Source organism: Kogia breviceps, chromosome 14 (assembly GCF_026419965.1).
Source record: "Kogia breviceps isolate mKogBre1 chromosome 14, mKogBre1 haplotype 1, whole genome shotgun sequence".
Classification (NCBI taxonomy): Eukaryota; Metazoa; Chordata; class Mammalia; order Artiodactyla; family Physeteridae; genus Kogia; species Kogia breviceps.
The window spans coordinates 80816717-80835956 of record NC_081323.1 but is presented as its reverse complement, the minus strand read 5'-3'; the positions used below and the strand labels follow the sequence as shown (position 1 = coordinate 80835956).

Sequence of the window (19240 nt, the reverse complement as noted above, 5' to 3'; positions counted from 1 at the left end):
GTTACCGACTTGGACAGTACAGTTCTAGAACTTTTCTACCTATCACTCATTCAATAGCAAGCAGCCTCCACCTGAAACAATGCCCACGTCGCCTCCGTGGCCTGCAGCTCCAGGTCATTCGGCTGCGGTTAACCCTCCAAGCCACAGGTCCTGGGACCATTCCAGGTCTGGATTCCATCTCTGTCTCCGTGATGTCCGGAACCTCACTGAGGTCCTCAAGAGTGAAGGACTAGCTGCTGGCATGAGGCGGGGTCTCGAGTTTACTACTACTTTCCCCCAGGACAAGCCCCCCGGTTGTTCACTTAGCTCAGGGGGTAAAATGTTTAGCACTGACATTTAGCTCTTTGGTTTGTTTGGTTTTGGTTTTTTTTTTGGTTACGCTGCATGGCTAGAAGGCTCTTAGTTCCCAGACCAGGGATTGAACCTGGTGATAGCGCACAGTCCTAACCACAGGACCACCATGGAATTCCCGACACTTAGCTCTTTTAATGAGCTCAACCTTGAGCCAGGGAGAAAGGGCAGGAAAACTGCTATTGTGCCCACGAGCACCTGACCTACCTGCCTCTCTCTTCACCCTCCCGTTACCCAGGTGGGCACACTGAGGCTTTGGGACAGTCTCGTCGGGGCTCTTTCCACTGGTCCTCAATCTCAGCGGTCCAGGGGGGCTAGGGTGGCATGGGGGACACATAGGGCAACAACAGCCAGGGCTGCCAGAACAAAGCACTGGGGGCCTCAAACAACAGAAGTTTATTTTCTCACAGTTCTGGAGGACGGAAGTAGAACAGAGTGCTGGCAGTGTTTCTAGAGAGGGCTCCCTCCTGGCTTGATGAAGGCTGCATCCTTGCCTGGCCTTCCTCCTGTGCACACGTGGAGAGAAAGCAAGCGAGCTCTCTGGTGCCTCTTCTCCTAAGGACACTAATCCTATTGGATCAGGGCCCCACCGTTATGACCTCTTTTAACTTTAATTACTTCCTAAAGATCCATCTCCAAATACATTCCCACTAGGGGTTAGGGCTTTAGCATACGAGTTCTGGGGGGACACAAACATTCAGTCCACAATACCCTTAAAGATACTGCCGGCTACTGAGAAGAGATTCGTGAAACAACTGGACAAATGACCAGAGATGATGGGAAAAGGGCTGAAATGAACATAAGCCCATGAGAAATGGTACAGAATGTTTCCCAAGCTGAAGGGAAGGGGCTCTGAGCTGAGCCCCAGCCTAGCTCCCCAGGGCCTGTCGGCACCTGGGGGGATCAGTGTGACCGCCACATGCCTTGGCAAGTCCTCTTTTATGGACTCAGTTCCAAATCCATGAAATAAAAGAGCCGAACTAAAGATGTCAGGCTGGGTCCAGCCCAGAGTGGCCGAGAACCAGCTATTCTGTGTGCTAACATTCTCCACCAGGGAGGGCAGCGCTTACACCCAAATGGTGCCATCCCAGACCTTAGGCTGGGGCAGGAGAGGGCTGGAAGGGACCCCTTTGTGGCCAGCCTCCAGCCCTGCACCTGCCTGCCCTGGGGCAAAGAACCCTCTGGTTGGTCTACTCTCCCTAGCTGTCCCAGACTGGGGCAGGCTCAGTCAGCAGCAGAGCTATGCCTCACTAGCTGGACAGGGGTCGTCAGCCCCTTCTGCTTCCAAAGTGCGCCTGGCCTGGGGGTCCAGCTATGGCTGAGACATGCCTGCAAAGGAAGCCCCCGCCCAAGCTGTCTCATTGTCCTGCACTCCTGGCTGATGGTGGCACCAACTTCCCAGAGTCAGGATGGGCCGAAAATCAACACAGGCACCCGCTGTCAGCTCCTTACTACCCAACCTCTCCTGGGGGATGCGGCGTTTTCTTCTGCTGGGTTTGTACCTGTCATTACCTCTCTGAGCTTCCTGTGCAGCTCAATGACAGTCTAGTGGCCCTGCCCCACAATGAGAAGGGCCAGGCCCCAAGGGCCTTCCATGGGCTCTGGGCCAAATATTTCACTTTTATTAAAATTCTCACTTGGCTGTGGCCTATATCCCAGGGCCACATCCAATTTGCCAAAGTCGTGGAGGGAGGGAAAGTAAGGGAGACAGTGGCGTTCAAGTAATCAGAACATAGCGATGTTAAAAGGAATTTCTGATGAGCTGGCCAAGTCAGTGTTATCACCCCATTTTGCAGATGAAGAAACTGAGGACTGGAAAGGCTGACACTCCACCAAAGGCCGTGAGTTAAGTGGGCAGAACATGCTACGTGTGACTGGTAAGCGGGTAGGCCTAGGCCTCTGTGGTGCTAGCGTCCTCCAGCTGCACAGGAGGTGGGTGAGCTTCTTGCTACATCTTTGGCGGTGGCAAGAAGGCTCTTCCAGAGCTCTCTGAGGGCCACAGGGGCCAGAAGCTGCCTACCCACCGCCCTGGCGTGGGTGGGTATCTTTATGGGGTCTGGCACACTTTGCCTCTGGGACAGCTGTGAAGCCCCAGGGAGGGCGTCGCTCAGGCCCAGCTACTCCCAGAGCTTGGAGCCTCCCCATCAGCTAAATCTGGCAGGAAGGTGGAAAGGCCTGGGGGTGCTGGGACCTGGGCCAGTTTCCAACATTTGTGGAGGTGGGAGAGCTCTGGACCCGTGAGGGGGCAGCCCCTGGAGGTGTGGACTCAGCTTCAAGGGCTGGGCTCACTGGGGATGCTTGAGTGCGGGTGTGGCTCCCTGGGCCCCAGGGCCTGGCAGACAGATGTCTTCACCTGCACATGGAGGGGGACAGCAGGGGAGGTGGCCACAGAGATGGCCAAATACCCTGATATGAGAGCAAATAAAATCAGGGCTTTAACTATGGTGGGCTGACTAGAGGCGGGGTGCTCTGGAGGCGAAAGGCTTAAGACCTGCCACGGCCCACTGGGGGCCTGTGAGCTGGATGGGAGAAATAAGATGAACAGTGACAGAGGGCCCCAAACAAGAAGACAAGCAAATGCCTCAGGGCTGGCATGTATGTGCATAAACACGCATCCCCAGAATGGAAGGTGACATAGAGGGGTCCTTCACCTACCAGGCTATCTGATGACACACTGGGTGCTGAGGTGGTGGGAAGCAGGCCCAGTACACCCAGACAGGGATGTCAACGGGAACCCCTTTCCACAGGCACTACGTGAGGACTTTTCCAACACGCTTGCTCTGACCCCGGGGGTTCTGCTTCTAGGCATTTGCCTGCAGGCATATTCTCATGCATGCAAGATAAGGCCTGTGCCCCAAGTTACACGTTATGGCATTAATTGTAAATAATGACAAAAAAATGTTGGGAACAGAGGTCCACCTGCAGAGTAAGTTTAACGATATGATGGTCACCTGGTCCTTGGGAAACTGTGCAACAGTTAAAATGAAGGATGTGAATCACCACTAAGACGAACTTCAGCTGAAGAATACCACGGTGCAGAATGGGAATAGTGAGCGTGGTTTAATACGGACTTATGTTAAAAAAGAAAAAAAAAAAGAAAATACTACATATGCGTATTTGCATACACACACACACACACACACACACACACACATATACACACGCACACACAGGAACTATCACCGGGATCCTCACTGATCTCCTTGTCCGAGGGGGCGGGAATTGGTTGGCTGAAGTACAAGGGTAGGAGGCAGCTTTTACTGGGCACCTTTGTGTAACTTTGGAATTCTAATAAATTGTGAATTTGCTATCTATCCAAAAATTAAAAACGAAGGGAAAAAATAAAAAAACAGAGGCAAGGAGGCGATAGGGCCAAGGTGGACTGCCAAGGCAGGGGAGCCAGGTAAGAGTGGGGTGCCAGTGGGGGGCACTGAGAGGGTGCAGGAAGGAGGGTGTCATGGCCAGGGGCATGGCGTTGGGGGCCAGACTATCCTGGGGGTCAAACCCCAGCCCTGCTCTTGACTTGTGCTGTGACTCTGGCAGTCACAATCCTCTCCTCCTTCCTGCCCAGGACCCAGGCAACAGCCCAGACATAGCCTGATGCCAGGAGAATGGAGGAGAATCAGAGGATGATGGGGCTCCCTGCCTCTCCCAGGCTGGGTTACAGCCTCTCTTGCCCACCTGCAACCCTTTATTTGGGAGGGGGCCTGACCCTGACCCACCTAAGAAGCCAGGTGACCTGTCATCTTAAAACAGACCCTGGCTCCCTGCATTCTCTCCAGCTAGAAGCTGCCTGGTCACCGTCCCCCCCCACCCCAGTAAGCCTGGGTCCTTCAGAGGTGGGTAAACAAAGAAGGGGGAAGGTATCCCAAGATCTCCAGCTTCAACGTGAAGACAAACAGCCCACCTAAGCCTTCCTGAGACCTGGTCTGTGCTCACCCTCCTGCTTAGAGACCACAGCACCAGACCCAGTCAGAGGCTCAAAGCACAGCCTGCAAGGGGGGAAATGAGCATCTCCCAGAGCCCCAGACCATCTGGGCACATCTAGGGGTTATGGAGAATGGCAGATGCTCAGGGAAGCCTAGCCGATGACAGCCAAGGCCTGATGAGCAACTCCTAGAGGCCAGGCATTGGATGCACAAGAGCACATGAGGCTCCAACAGGACCCCAGGGGCTCAGCAGCACTTTCCAGATATGAAAACTGAGACTTACTGAAGTGAAATGACTCCAAGTGTGGCATGTGGACGGAATATCTGTGTCCTCCACAAAGTCATACGTTGAAGGCCTAACCCCCAATGGGATGGTATTTGGAGGTGGGGACTCTGGGAGGTGATTAGGTTTGGATGAGGTCATGAGGATGGGGCCCCATAACGGGGTTAGTGCCCTAAGAGAGGATCTCGCTAGCTTTCTCTGTCCATGCACATGCACCGAGAAGAGACCATGTGAGGGCACAGGGAGAAGGTGTCTATCTGCAAGCCAAGAAGAGAGCCCTCACCAGGAAGTGAATCTATTGGCATCCTGATCTTGGATTCCCAACTTCCAAAACTGAGAAATAAATTTCTGTTGTTTAAGCCACCCAGGCTGTGGTATTTTGTTATTGCAGCTCAAGCTGACTAATACAGGTGGCACAGTGAGGGTTCAAACTCAGATCCGTCAAGACTCATGCTCTCTCACTGACAATCCTCTCCACACCCCCCCAACACCCTGCAATACCTCCACCTCTCAACTTTCTTCTCGTTCTCACTCGCCTGGATTTGTTGTCTGTTGTTCAGTATGCATTTTATTATATTAAATACACAAAAAATTTACCATCTTAACCATTTTAAGGTATACAGCTCAGTGGTATTAACTACATTTACATTGTTGTGCAACCATCACCACCATCCGTCCCCATAACTCTTTTCGTCTTGTAAAACTGAAACTGTCTCTATTAAACGATAACTCCCCATTCTCCCCATCACCAGCCCCTGTGCGTCACCATTCTACTTTCTGTCTCTGTGAATTTGTACGGTATTTATCCTTTGTGACTGGCTTATACCACTCAGTCCCCAAGGTTCATCCATGTTGTAGCAGGTGTCAGAATTTCCCTCCTTTTTAAGGCTGAACAGTATTCTACTGTACGCATACACCACATTTTGCTTATCAATTCATCAGTCAATGGATACTTGGGTTGCTTCCATGTTTTCGTTGTTGTAACACTGCTGTGAACATGGGTGTACAAATCTCTGAGACCCTGCTTCCAATCCTTTCGGGTATACACCCAGAAGTGGCATTTCGCCAGCCTAGATTTCCCACACCACATTCTCTCTCATTTCCTTTTCCACTGGGCCATTCCTCTGGGCCTTTTCCCCCAGCTGTCCTCTTCCTTACCTGCCCTGCCCTCCCCTCTCCCACGAGCCTTCTTCGGCCCTGGGATTACACCAGTGACCAGATCCTGACCGAGGAGGCTGGACAGAGCCCCTCCCTCTCCTCATAACGGGGCCATCCCCTCCAGCTCCCCCTCGGCATGGGCCACACTGGCCAGGGCTCTGTGCTTCTGCACATGCTGTGTCTCTTTCTTGGAAGTCCCTTCTCTACCTCGATGTTTCAAGCCTGGCTCAATGCCACCTCTCCTGGAAGCCCTCCCCGACCCACCTGGACTCAACTGTACCTCCTCCCCTGTACCTCGAGCTCCCCCGAGCCTTGAGGGCTTTCCTCTCACCAGATTAGTGTAATCAAGATCTTGGAGAGCTGTCTTCCCCACCGTGCAGTCCACAACGAGTCCAGGGTTGGTGTCCAAGTCCTCAAAGGGCCGGCAAGTGGCACAGAATGGGTATCGAGACACACTTGGGAGCTAGTGGAAATGAAGGAAGCCTCAAGGGCCGAGAATCCACGCCAGGTGTAAGGAAACCCCAGAGAGCAAGCATGAACCGTCTCCACGGTGCAGCCTTTGCCTTCCCCGAGCCAGTGTCCCATGGGCTTGATTTCCCCTGGGGTGGCAGACAAGCCCTCGGAGGCTGGAGGCACAGGCTTCCAGACCTCACAGGCACCTAACTGCTCCCACGGGGATCCCCCTTGGCCGGTCCCTGCCCTTGGTGGGTGAAGGGACGAGTGTGCGGAGCACGCCTGCCCTCACGGGGCAGAGGTGCGTGCGCGGGGAAGGGGTGGGAGAGATGCAAGAACCTGCATCCTGCAGGAGGACGCAGGGGTCCTGGCTTCTGAGGACAAGCGCTCCTTGGGGCATTAACGCAGGGCAACCTTCCAATGCTTTGATTTTTTTACGGGGAGTTTTAACAACACAGCTGGTGCTCAAGCGAGGCCGGCAGTACAGGTGGGCACGGAGGGGTCTCGCGATCGCCCCCATCTGAGAAGGGCTCCCAGGACCTTGCTGGGAGCGGAGGGCTCATGCCTTTGAAAGGACACCAGCACTCTTGGTTCTGACAAGCTGCCCTGACAGTGGGCCGCCGGCCTAACCACAAAGGTTCTCGGGTGCACGTGCCTGCAGACTCCTCTTCTGCCACTAGCCTCCCCATCCCCGGCCCCCTGGGCCAGTCTGTCAGTCCTCACAGCTCACTCAATTAAAAAAAAAAAAAAACACCCTTAGTCAAATAAAGATCAGAATTAGTCATGCCATCCTGCAACCACCAGCTCAGCCCTTCCAACAATTCCAAAGCAGAACAGACAATCAGCACCGCGGGGACAGAGGCCGCCGCCACCCCCTTCGCCGAGGGCACTTCGGTCCTCAAAAAATATCCGTTGAATTCATACGAATCATTAGCTCACTGTGGGTCAGATGCCCAAGCCCTTGATGTAAAACTTCCCACTTAATCTTCAGTGGAACCCAAAGAGCTCGACAGCATGGTGCCTATTTTAAAGATGGGGAAACCGAGCCTCCTTTGAGGCTCTCAACAACTCGTCCAAGGTCACAGAGCTGGTAAGTGGTGGACGTTGGATGAAAAACACGTTTTCTTGACTCTTACAAGTGTGTACGCCCCCTGAGAAGTGGGCCTCAGCACAGGCCTGAAGCCCAGTCTGCTAGGTGTCTGCTGTGTGAATTGGGGTGAGTTACGAGCCGCTGACTCCACCGTCGGCTGGGAACCCTCCTTCCTATGGAGCCTGGTGAGGGAAGAGGATGGAAAACGCTACTGCAGCCTGACACGTAGTAGGCTCTCAAGAAAGATCGCTGAGGCTAAAAGCTTTGTTTGTTCTAAATCCGTCCTATCAGTCACTGCCTCAGCGACTTTTGAACTCTGAAGGAAAAAGACTGAACTTTGAGAACAAATTTCCACCCACTGCCTTTCCTGCTCAAGAAAGGGAGTAAATCGTGGGGTGGGGAGGGGCTCAAGGAAGGTAGGCCTGGTGGAGAGGCCCTGAGGGTGGAGAGGAAAGTCCAGGGGAGCGTCCAGGAGGCCCACCTTGGAGGGAAAACGAATCCTACCTTGGACGTATGCACCTTGTACTGCCCAGGGTCCGAGGCCTGTGCAGGAGGAGGGAGGCCTGACTTGACCGCCCCCCACTCCCTTCCTGCCAGAACTATATACCTCCCGGCAGCCTAGGCTCAGATCAGGTGGCCACAGCCTAGCCTGGGTCAGCTGGGGAGCCCCCTCTCCACTGACAGCTGCCCAAGGCTCTCCAAGGACCCCAAGAGCTACAGGAACCTACATGTCACACCTCCTTGCCTCCACTGATGTGCCCGCTTAGGTAACGTCAAGTTCCAGCGAGTGCTGTACCAGGAAGACCATAGGTAAAGCCTGCCGTGGCCAGGTGCTTAACCTGGGCTATCCCTTCCCCATAATCCTGTTCACCCACAAAGACACCGAGTCTCCCAGAGGTTCAGTAGCCCAGACTGTGGTCACCCAACCGGTAAGGGACTCCAGGCTCCTACCCATACTAAGCTAGTGTGGTGGTTTACGAACATGGACTCTGCAGCCAGAGGCCCTGGTTTCAAATCCCTACTCCTCAGGTATGTCAAATGGTGCAGCCGCTGTGGGAAACAGCCTGGCAGGTCCTCAAAATGTTAAAACACAGAGTTACCATGTGACCCAGCAATTCCATCCCTAGGGATCTACCCAAGAGAGATGAAAACACACATTCACAACCAACACTTGTACACAGATGTTCACAGCAGTGATCTTTATGATAACAAAAATGTGGAAAGAATCCAAATATACATCAATGGATGAATAAACAAAATGTGGTCCATCCAATACAATGGCATACTATTCTATCATAAAAAAGAATGACGTATTGACACACAGGCTACAACACAGATGAACCTTGAAAACACGATGCTCCGTGAAAGAAGCCAGTCACAAAGAACCACATATTGTATGATTCCATTGATAGGAAATGTCCAGAACAGGCAAATCCCTAGAGACAGAAAGTAGATTAGTGCTGCCAGGGGCTAGGGAATGTCTGCTTATGGTTTCTTTTGGGGTGATGATGGATGAGTTTTGGAATTAGACAGTGGTGATGGCTGCACAACTCTGAATACACAAGAAGCTACTGAGTTGTACACTTGAAGAGGGTGAATTGTTTGGTATGTGAATTATATCTCAATACGGCTGTTATTAAAAAAAAAAAAACAACCCTACTCCTCACTTGTTGGTTTTGTGATCTTGAGCAAAGTCAGTGTCTCAGTTCCCGCATCTGCAAAACGGGGCCAGTGATTGTACCTACGTGCTGAGGGTTATTGTGAGGATTAAGTGAGTTAGTGCATGACATGCTCCAAGCCGCTGTCTCACTGGGTGCCGGCTCTTTCCCGGGGTCTGACTCTGGTGCCCACGCTGCTGTGGCTCACTGCCACCCACTCACCCACCACACTGCCCTTTGGTTCTGCACGCTCGCCAGGCTCCCACCTTTTTCTTCTGTCCCCCAAATTTCCGTAAAACATACATGCTATCAAACTTATCATCTTGATCATTTTAAAGTTTACTGTTCAGTAGTTAAGTGCATTCGTATTGTTTTGTAACTGATCTCCAGAACTCTTCATCTTGCAAAACTGAAACTCTATACTCACTGAATAACAAGTCCCCACTCACCCCCCCCTCACCAGCCCCTGGCAACCACCACTTGACTTTCTGTCTCTGTGAATTGACTTCTCTAGGTACCTCATGTAAGTGGAATCAAACACTATTTGTCTTTCTGTGACTGCTTATTTCACTCAGCATAATATCCTCAAGGTTCATCCATGTTGTAGCATGTGTCACCATTTCCTTCCTTTTTAAGGCTGGATGATACTTTATTATATGTACAGACCACATTTTGCTTATCCGTGCATTTGTCTATGGGCACTTGGGTTGCTCCCACCTTTTGGCTATTGTGAGTGATGCTGCCATGAACATGGGTGGGCAGATAAGACCCCAAGCTTGTAAGCCTAGATCTCAGAGGTCAGAGTGTGTCCAATATATTATAATTAAGGCAAGGAAGAGTGTAAGGCATCCAGAGGTGAGCTTCCCCTTAGAAGGTGTAATTTAACACACTCACCACAAACTGAGTGGCTAAAGGTTTGGGGGAGTCGGCAGCTGGGGGTGATGCTGGTAGGCTTGTCTGCTTGTGCCAAGGTGCAGCACTGGGTCTTGGACAACCAGAATCTGACTGCTCCAGCACCGGTGGGACTAGGCTGCTTTATTCAGGGCTGGTTGCTCAGACCGGAGGTCTGTTATAAGAAAAACATTTGCCAGCAAGCGCAAGCTCAGTCCTTTGCAACATAAGATGAGTCAGTGCAGTGGAGCACTGGTCCTGAGGAGGCCTGGACATGCACCTGGTGTGAGGACAGAGGGGGACTAGCTCTCCCACCCTATACCCTGAGGCACAGGTGATCCCAGAAAGCCACTTACCCGGCCCCAGGGTGGCTTCAAGAGCTATCTGGCTGGATGAAAGCTGGCTAGGGCGATCACACATTCTGTCTGGTTTGCCCTGTTGTCCAGGGTAATTATTTTTAGTGCTCCCTGTTATTCTCAGAAGTGTCCCCATTTGGATGATAAATTACATAGTCACTGTATCAGTTATCCATTGCATAACAAATTACCTGAAAACCTAGTCGCTTGAAACAACAAACTTGTGGATCTCTCACAGCTCCTATGGGCTAGGAATGTGGGCATGGCACACCTGGGCACTTCTGGCTGAGGGTTTCTTATGAGGTTGCAGCCCAGGTGCTAGGCGGGGCTGCGGTCATTGGAAGGCTTGCCTGGGGCAGGAGGATCTGTTGTCAGGGTGACTCACTCACAGGCTGGCTGTTGGTGGGAGGCCTCAGTTCCACTCCACTGTGGGCCTCTCCACAGGGATGCCTGAGTGTCCTTACAACATGGCAGCTGGCTTCCCACAGAGCAAGAGAAAGACAGAGCAAAGCAATGCCAGGCAGAAGCTATCTTTTTTTTTTTTTTTTTTTGCGGTATGCGGGCCTCTCACTGTTGTGGCCTCTCCCGTTGCGGAGCACAGGCTCCGGACGCTCAGGCTCAGTGGCCATGGCTCACGGGCCCAGCCGCTCCGCGGCATGTGGGATCTTCCCGGACCAGGGCACGAACCCGTGTCCCCTGCATCGGCAGGCGGACTCTCAACGACTGCACCACCAGGGAAGCCCAGAAGCTATCTTTTTAGGGCCTATAGCCCCAGAAGCCTCACAGTATTGCTTCTGTTCCCTTCTGCTCATTAGAAGAAAGTCACTAATCCAGACCCCACACTTAAAGGCAAGGGAGGTCTAGCTTTTGAAGGGAACAGTGTCAAAGAATTTGGGGTATTTAAAAACTACCACAGTTACTCTAAAACTAGGGCATGTGTGGTGGAGAGATGGGGCAAAGCCAGAGAGGACAGAAGTCAGACCAAAGAATATTCACAATGCCAGATAAGGATCAGGGGGCAGTCTGAGAACGGTTTTGAGCAAGGCAGAGATACAGTCAGAGATTCAGAGTGAACTATGACATCTACCCCAGCACCACCTCTGGTGAGGCCACAGGGCCTCCACTCAGCCCCTGCAGTACCAGCTGTCCCCTCCTTCTGGGTCTTTGGGCCTCTCACCCTCTACCTTTGGCAGAGAACACATCTTTTCTTCCCACTGGACCAAAGCTCCTTTTGTGTCTTCCACTGGGCCCTGCACACAGCAGGTGCATGCTGCAGGGTTTCTGCATGAACAAAACATACCAATTTGCACCAACCTCAAGCTGTGGTCACACGGGCCACAAGTCCCAGCCTGCACTCTGCACACACCTTTCTCTTTCCAGCCTCCAGGCCTTTGCTCCTGTGGTTCCTCCTGTCCAGAGGGCTCTGGCTGTGCTAACCATTTGCATTGTTCTGGAGGCAGACGGGACTGGTGGCAAAGCTGTCTGGATAATGCAGCGGGGAGACGGGGAGGACTGGCGCCGGCAGGAGCAGGGGGCTCGGGTGAGGAGGGGTGGACCTCGCTAAGCAGTTGGATGTGGGGCAGGCCAAGGAAAACTCTGTGCTTTCCATACCTGGTGCTTGGGAGCTGGCGCTGAGTCAGCCCCTTTCTCTGGGGCAGCAACAGGTCATGGATACCCCAGGCGGGCGTGGGAATTGGCTCTGGGGCTCACCCTGTGCTCTCCCCACCTCCTCCATCTGTGCCCACCCCCTCCTGCTCCCTGCCCAGCCTGTCTTCTCTCATCCCCAGCACCTTTACCTGCTGACATCTCCCTATTCCACCCAGACTCAGCTCACAGGGCCACCTCTTCTAGGAAGCCTTACTTGCTTGCAGCTGTGGGATGCTACAGCATTTTGGCTGCCCCTTTCAGAGCCCTAAATGCCTGGTGTCCTTGGTGAGGTACCTGGAGGGCAGTGACAGAATCTCCACTTCCTAAATCAGAGTGTGATTGTATGTGCCTAAGGAGCCTTAAAAAAATCGAACCCTGGGTTTTTCAAACTCTGCCTCCGCAGACTGTCACTGACCAGCTTAAAGGGCGTTTTCTCTCTCAGCCAATACTTACTGGAGTTTACAGTGGACCGGGCTCTATTTGAAGTGCTTGTCAAGGTCTGTCTCTCTAAGTCCTCACAATAATCTAGGCAGTGGACGTGATCACTATCCCTGTGTTAGAAACTGAGCACACAGAGAGGTCAAGCATCTTGCCCAAGGTCACACCGCCAGGATGTAGGGGTGCTGGGATTCCACCCCAGGTGCCGGGTCCCAGGCCTTAACTCCCCTGCCAGCCTGTCTTTCCCTAATGCAATCAAACGGCGGCTTCAGCCCCATGCACTCAAGAAAACAGTGGACTCCGAATGGACTTTTTGCAACTTTGAGCTTTTCTCCTGTAAATGCCTCTACCCGAGACTTGCAGACTGCGGGTCTGGCCCAAGTGGGCAGTGTGGGTTTCTGTGAGCACGTGCTTCCTGACTATCGCTTCGGTGCTTTTTCTTGCCAATCGAATGAGATGGACTTTCTGAATACAAGCATTTCACAGGCAAAAAAAAGAGGGTGCTGCAGCTTCCTGTTACCTGAACTTGCATTTCAGGATAATGATCTTGCCCCTGCCCCCGCTTCATTGCCATGGACTCTCAGTGACACATCTGCTTAGTGGCCCCTGGGGAGTGGGTGTCCAAACCGGTGTGATTTTAGACCTGGCTGAGTGGTCTCAGGACAGGTTCTGCGACCATACATCCTGGGTTCAAATCTCAGCTCTGCACTTCTGTGTGTCCTCGGGCACTCAAGGTCCTCAGTTTCCTCATCTGAAAAATGGGGACAATCCAGCTCCAACTTTAGAGGGTTGCTGTGAGGATTAAATGAACTAACAGCTATATGGTGCTTGGAACAGTGCCTGGAATGTAGTAAATGCTTTATAAGTGTCAGCTATTATTTTTGTCACTGTTGTTTTTACCGTACACTTATTAATTATTCCCAGTTTTCCCTTTCGGGGCTGCAGACAGCAAATTGGGGTCCTCAGGGAGCCCCAACTCCCAGTGGCCACAATCTTCCAGGCAGCCGGGCCCAGCTGCAGTGGTGGATCCTGATTAGTTCGTGAGAGTCTCATTTCCTGTAACTGTGACTGGTGGAGGAATGCTCATGTGCCTAGTTCTGACCAATGAGATGAGAGTCTGTATGTGAGGGGGTGTGTTCCCAGAAAGGTTTTCTCATAGACCCTGGGAGGCAACAGCCCTTTCGCTTCCCTGAGTCCTCACCACCCCGTCCTGTGACTGCCCATAATGCCTGGAGCTGCCCCAGCCATTGCACAGAGCCAAAGAGAAAGACCGGGCCCTTGATGACATCATCAAGCCTTTAAGTTACCAACCCTCAAACAGCCCGATTCGTGACCTCACTGCGCAAAGTTCATACTTCTTATTGTTTGGGCCAGCTTATTTGCAGCCCAAAGGAGCCTGGTGATATTTCATGGTTGGTCACATTACATCTTTTTGAGATTAAGCCCATCATACCAGAGGAAGGATCTGAGCTCAGCTGTGCTCTCAGGGAAGACTTCCTGGAGGAGGTGAGGCTAAAATGGAATCTAAAAGGAGGAGCAGGTGGACAAGGGGGGTATAGGGCAAAGAGCAACATTCCAGGCAGACAGACAAAGGCCTGAGGCTAGAGACACTATAGCGTGTGTGTATGCACGCAAATAATCTTTGTGGCTGGGAGCCATGTGAGATGAGACTGGAATGGTGGGGTGGGCTGCGCGCGGGCCCTCGGCCAGGCTACAGAACCTCAGGCTATCGCAGGGCGAAGCTCGGTGGTAGCCTTGATTTTGCTCAGCCAGGGTCTCCACCTCCAGCTTTGTGCCTAGAATAAGTGTACTCAGCCTGCCTTCTGCCCCCTGTTCCAGCCACACTCAGATGCCACCCTGAGAGCTGGGGCAGAGGCACTGGGCCTTGTTTCTCCAGGTGTGATTCAGCCTGCAGAGCCTCTTCCAGCCCCCAAGGCACTCAGAAAAGCCTGGCTGGAATCTGGGTCACTCTGCACGAGTGAGACATCCATCAGATAGGCAGTTACTAAGTGCCTACAAAGCAGAGTGCTAAGCACAGCAGAGAAAGGACCTGGTTCAAATCCCAATCCTGTTTCTTCCCAGCTGCGTGACCTTGAGCAGGCCACTTTACTTCTCCAAACCCAGTGTCTTCATCTCTTTGGAACAGATGGTAAAATCAGTGGTAGCTCTATTATCTCTGGTACTGGAAGTGGGGCGGGGGGGAGAAGGAAAAGATAAAAAGATGCACAAAAAGCTTCCTGAAAGTAAGGTTTATAATCTAGGTGGTGGGAGAATAAGACAAGAAAACGATATACTGTTACGGAAAAAAGTTGAGAAGTGATGAAAGGTTAAGGGGAGGAAGTAGAAAGTCTAGATGGGAAGTGATGAGGGACACACATTCCTGGCAGAAGATAAGGCCCACAGAGGCAGGGCGGAAGGGATGCAGAAAGATCTACAGGTTCCATCCCGTGCTCCTAAAGCTTTAGAACAGTACGCTGCAAATACAAGGGCTGGACATAACTGTTGAATATGGGTGGGTGTCAATGAACCTGTAATAGCAAATCTCTGAGCTTGAGCCAGAAAGATGCTGATTCAAATCTAAGCTTTACCACTGACAGCATGACCTTGAATGAGTCACTTGACATCTGAGCCTCAGATTCCTTCCTTGCAGATTCCTTCATTCCACCTGATTCACAGAGTTGTACCGTGGCATATGCAGGATACTGAACCAGGATCTGGCTAATTCCTATTTTAAAGCCCTAAGATACAGTGCCACCTCCTGCAGGAAGCCTCCCAGGCTCCCTCAGGCACCCCCAGATCCTTCGGCTAGCCCCTAGGTACTCCCTTCCCTGCTGTATTGCGATTGCCTCTTCTTCCTTTCCCACCAGGTTCTGGGCTTCAAAGAGGAAGAGGCAGGGTATCTCAGCATCTCTTGAACCTAGCTGCACCCGCACACGGAGTGGGCATCTACTGATGCCACATCCCTCCCCAAGCCTCCACCCAGGTAGACATGAGAGGGAGGAAGTGACTAAGTCTGCTGGGGGTGGAGGGAAGAGGGGTTCAGCAAAGTTTTGGGTGATAGCACTAGATCTTGAGGGTTGAATAGGAATGTACTGCTGGGGGTGGGGGGAGGAGGTTCCAGGGAGAGAGAGAGAGCGAGAGAGGGAGGGAGGGAGGGAGAGAGGGAGAGAGAGAGCGAGCAAGAGAGAGGGAGAGAGGGAGAGAGGGAGAGAAGGAGAGAGAGAGAGAGGGAGAGAGAGAGAGAGAGAACTAAAGCAGGGAGGTGTGAAGTGAAGTAAATTGTGGGTCACACAGTATTTGCCAGAGAGTGACTAAAGATGAGAATTCTGGCTTCAGATCCCAAAGGGTCTCAAATGCCATGCCAGGGATTCACCCCTATAGGGAGTGACTGAAAACTTGTAAACAAGGCACAGTGACAAAAATGACAGGGCTATGGGCCACCACTTGGGGACAGGTACTGATGGAAGAATCAAAAAAAGGACCAAAAGTTCTACCTGGATGACTGATCATTGACAATTGCTTAAATAATATATCCACACCTCGCTACCCCTTATACTTGCAGAAAAGCCAATTTCCACAGTCATTCCATGCTACACACACACAACAACTCTGTGAAACCTAGGGGGCCAAGCGGTGCTGTCTTCATTACAGATGGACAAAGTCAGAGCCAGAGAAGGAAAGGGACCTTGCCATGGTCACAGAGGCAAACAGGGGGCTAGTCACAACCTGAAGCCAATGTCCTGGCCCTGAGTGCTGGGGAGGCAGGCCTTTGGCCATGTGACAAATGTGCTCAGCACCTTCTAGGGCCAGACCCTGCAGACATGGAGATGACCTTTGACCTCTGAGTCATCTGGAGACTGGACTGGTCACCTGGGCCTCAGACCAGCTGCCTCCTGCAAGAGTGCGAGAAGCGGGACCCACTGAGGGGTGTGGCTTCTGTGGTCAGACAGGTCAGCAGGGGCTCACGCCCAGGACAGGCCCATCTATGAGTCCTCCAAACTGGACCCCGGGCTGGGGGCTGGAAGAGGGCCAATCTCTCCGTAAAGGGAAAGGAGCAGAGGGAGTGGCCCTTTGCTGCCTTTCTAAGAAGCCCCCAAATGCCCCCCCCTCCCAGCACCCAGGCCCCGCACAGCAGCAGCCTGAGTCATCATCCCAGTGGTTTGAATGGTAGCCGAGAAATCAGCCAGGGGGCTGCCTGGGGCTGACGGCCAAGGGTTGGAAAAACAAGGCCATTTTCTCTTAACTCCAGCCTTGGAATCTCAAGGCAGGCTAGGGGTTGGGGAGCAGAGGGCAGGTAGATGCAGAGTGGGTGGGTGTCAAAAACCAGACGGGGCTGGGGTAGGGGGCGAGGAGGAGGGGGAGGTTCAGAATCTGAGCTGTTGGCTTTTGTTTTCAAATGACCTGTTTAATAATTACCTTTGCAATCAAAGGAGCCAGGGCCCAGAGGTGGTGAGGATTCCAACCCTCCATACCCCAGCAAGCAGCCAGAGAAGAAAGTAAACAAGATGCCACTGGCTCTCATTCCATCTCGCAAACAATGGCGGGACTGAGCTGCCCGCTCACACACACACATCGAAGTGAGATTTCCAGGGAAGAACTTTAACAGGCAGATAAGAGGCTCGGACTGAATTACTGCCCCACATCCCGGGAGCTCCCCTGAACTCAGCACCCAAAGGTGGGTAGCCTAGGGGCCCGGCATTTTAACATTAACCTTGACCTGTAATTTATTCATTCATTTTGCAGAGAAGGAGGACTACCTCCGCCTCAACGCCCGGAAAACCCAGCCAGCAACAACTTCATCCCTTTCAACAGTCACAATGGTGGACAAACAAGGGATTTAAGTTACAGCGGCTAGCTTGCACTCACACTCCACTGGGCTAGGGCTCCTTAAAAAAACACCACCCTAATCCAAGCACCCACCGGGGCTCACAGAAGTCAGACCCTGACCGGCAGTGAGAAAAATCCAACTTGGTTTTTTGTTTTTTTTTTTCCAACCTCCCAAGGCCTTCAACTATTTTTCCTCCTGCAGCATCCAAGCCCAGCCTCAAGGCAGAGCCATAAACACGCCTGCTCCTCCCCCTTCCACGGTTCGGCAACCGCCCCCCCGCCCCCCCCAACCTTCCCGGACCCAGAGGAGAAAGAACCACAGCGACCCTCACCCGCAGCCCCCTCCTCTGCCCTCCCCCAGCCGCCCGCGCCGTCCGCAATCCTCGCAGGCACCTTGAGATAAACACCCACTAATGATTTTATGATTTTCTGCTCTGGGTAGCCGCGCTCAGCAAAATCCCTTCCCCCGCCCAGGCGACGGGGGCCGGCCCAACGCAGGGATTGGGGGATGGGGGGGCGTTAGTTTGTTTTTTACACTGCCGCGTCTCCACACCTGTTTTTCATTCATTCATTCGTTCGTTCATTCATTCATTAGCGGATTCGTCACAGCTGCCTCCCCGGCCCTCTGGATCTCAGGGAGAGGATGGGAGGGGGCTAGGGTGGGGGAGACAGCGGCAGGGGTGCATCTTGTAGGGAGGGTCGGGGGGGAAGGACCCCGTTGGAGGGCATTTTGGGTGGCTTTGTCAAACACAAGACGAGCGATGCGGCGGGGGCGGGGCGGGGGCGCTCCCCGGGGCTCGAAGTTGTTTTCCGAGCCGCGGCGGCGAGGACAGCCGCCCGGGTGCGCCTCTTTGTCTCTCCCCGGCCGGCGCCGCGTCCCCGCGCGCTCACCTGGTCTTGGAGGACAAGAAGGCAAGTTTGATCAGGCCGTAGGTGAAGAGCGGGATACTCTCCTTGGCGACGCTGGCAACTTGCAGCCGGTGCTCCAGTATGTGGAGTTCCATCGTCCGCCCGCGCTCCGCGGCAGCTCATCCGCGGGGGGCGAGACGCGGCCCCCGCCCCCTGCACGCCCAGCCGGCACCAAGCGCCGCGGGCAGCCGGCCCGGTGACCGGGAGCTCGGCGCCGGGCGGGCCGGGGCGGACAAAGGGGAGGCCCGCCAAGCCGCGAGGGGCCGCGGGCGGCGGGCGAGGGCGGCAGCGCTGGCGGTGCAGCAGCGCGCGGCGCCCGGCGCGGAGAGCAGCTGGTGTTCGCTGTAACAAACAACTTGCCACTCAAACGCCGACCCGCTGGGCATGCGCGGCCGCCGCGGGGCGTGCCGGGACGTGTAGTCGTGCGGCCCGGGCGCCGGCGGCCGCTGATGTCAGGGACTGGGCGGCCGCTCTAGGGGCCTGCCCGATGCGCTGGGGGAAAATGCTGGAGCGCGGGTCCCCGCGGGCCCACGGGGAAGCGAAGGGCAGAAACGGGGGCCTTTCGAGCCAGCCTGAGCCTGAGTGCAAGCTCTGTCCCTTAGAGCTCGGGACTAGGCGCTTTTGGGCGCAAAGCGAGTCGCCCACAGAACTCGCGCGCTGGAGGAGACCTGAGTCTGGGAGGGGAGAGATTTGGAGAAACCGGTAATTACAGTGCAGAGAGGCAAAACAGAGAGGGGTGCGGGGTACAGAGATGGGGTATTGGGGGGTTTCCTGGGGGAGGGGACGTCCAGGCTGGGTTCTGAGGGATGAACGGGACCTCGCTGAGGAGGGGGAGGGGGAGGGGGCGCGCGGTGTTGGAGGCCAGCAGTCTTCCAGGCAGAAGGAACAGCGTGTCCAAAGGCACAGAAGCGTGAAAGCCCCCACGGTGCTGTGTTTGGCTTTGTTGGAGCGGAAAATGTGAGGGAGGAGAGGCAAGAGATAAGGCAGGCGCAGTCACCAGGAGTCCGGTCGAGAGGGTCATGTGTGCAGAGCTAATGAGGTGGCCGTTTATCCGGCGGGAGAGAGGGTGATGGGGCCTGCGAATTAGGGAAAAGTCCGAAATACACCCGAAGGGCTTCCCACCCCAGGGCCGGTGTGCCCGTGACTATGTCCCGCAACGGCTCCCCCTTAATGGCTGACTGGAATTTTGAAATTTTCTAGGTTAAAGTTACTGGTGCTCTGCTCGTTGGCAGAGTAATTTGGGGACGTGA

General features: G+C 53.7%; 1 protein-coding gene across 1 annotated transcript in view; it reads right to left on the bottom strand.

Moving 5' to 3' along the window:
- The window catches only part of CASTOR2 (cytosolic arginine sensor for mTORC1 subunit 2), a 55147-nt gene extending 36883 nt beyond the window's left edge, over positions 1-18264 (bottom strand). Inside the window, exon 1 of the mRNA XM_059038412.2 lies at positions 17973-18264. Coding sequence (XP_058894395.1) covers positions 17973-18085 — 113 coding nt within the window. The 5' untranslated portion in view covers positions 18086-18264. The remainder of the gene's footprint in view (positions 1-17972) is intronic.
- Positions 18265-19240: the final 976 nt, after the last annotated feature.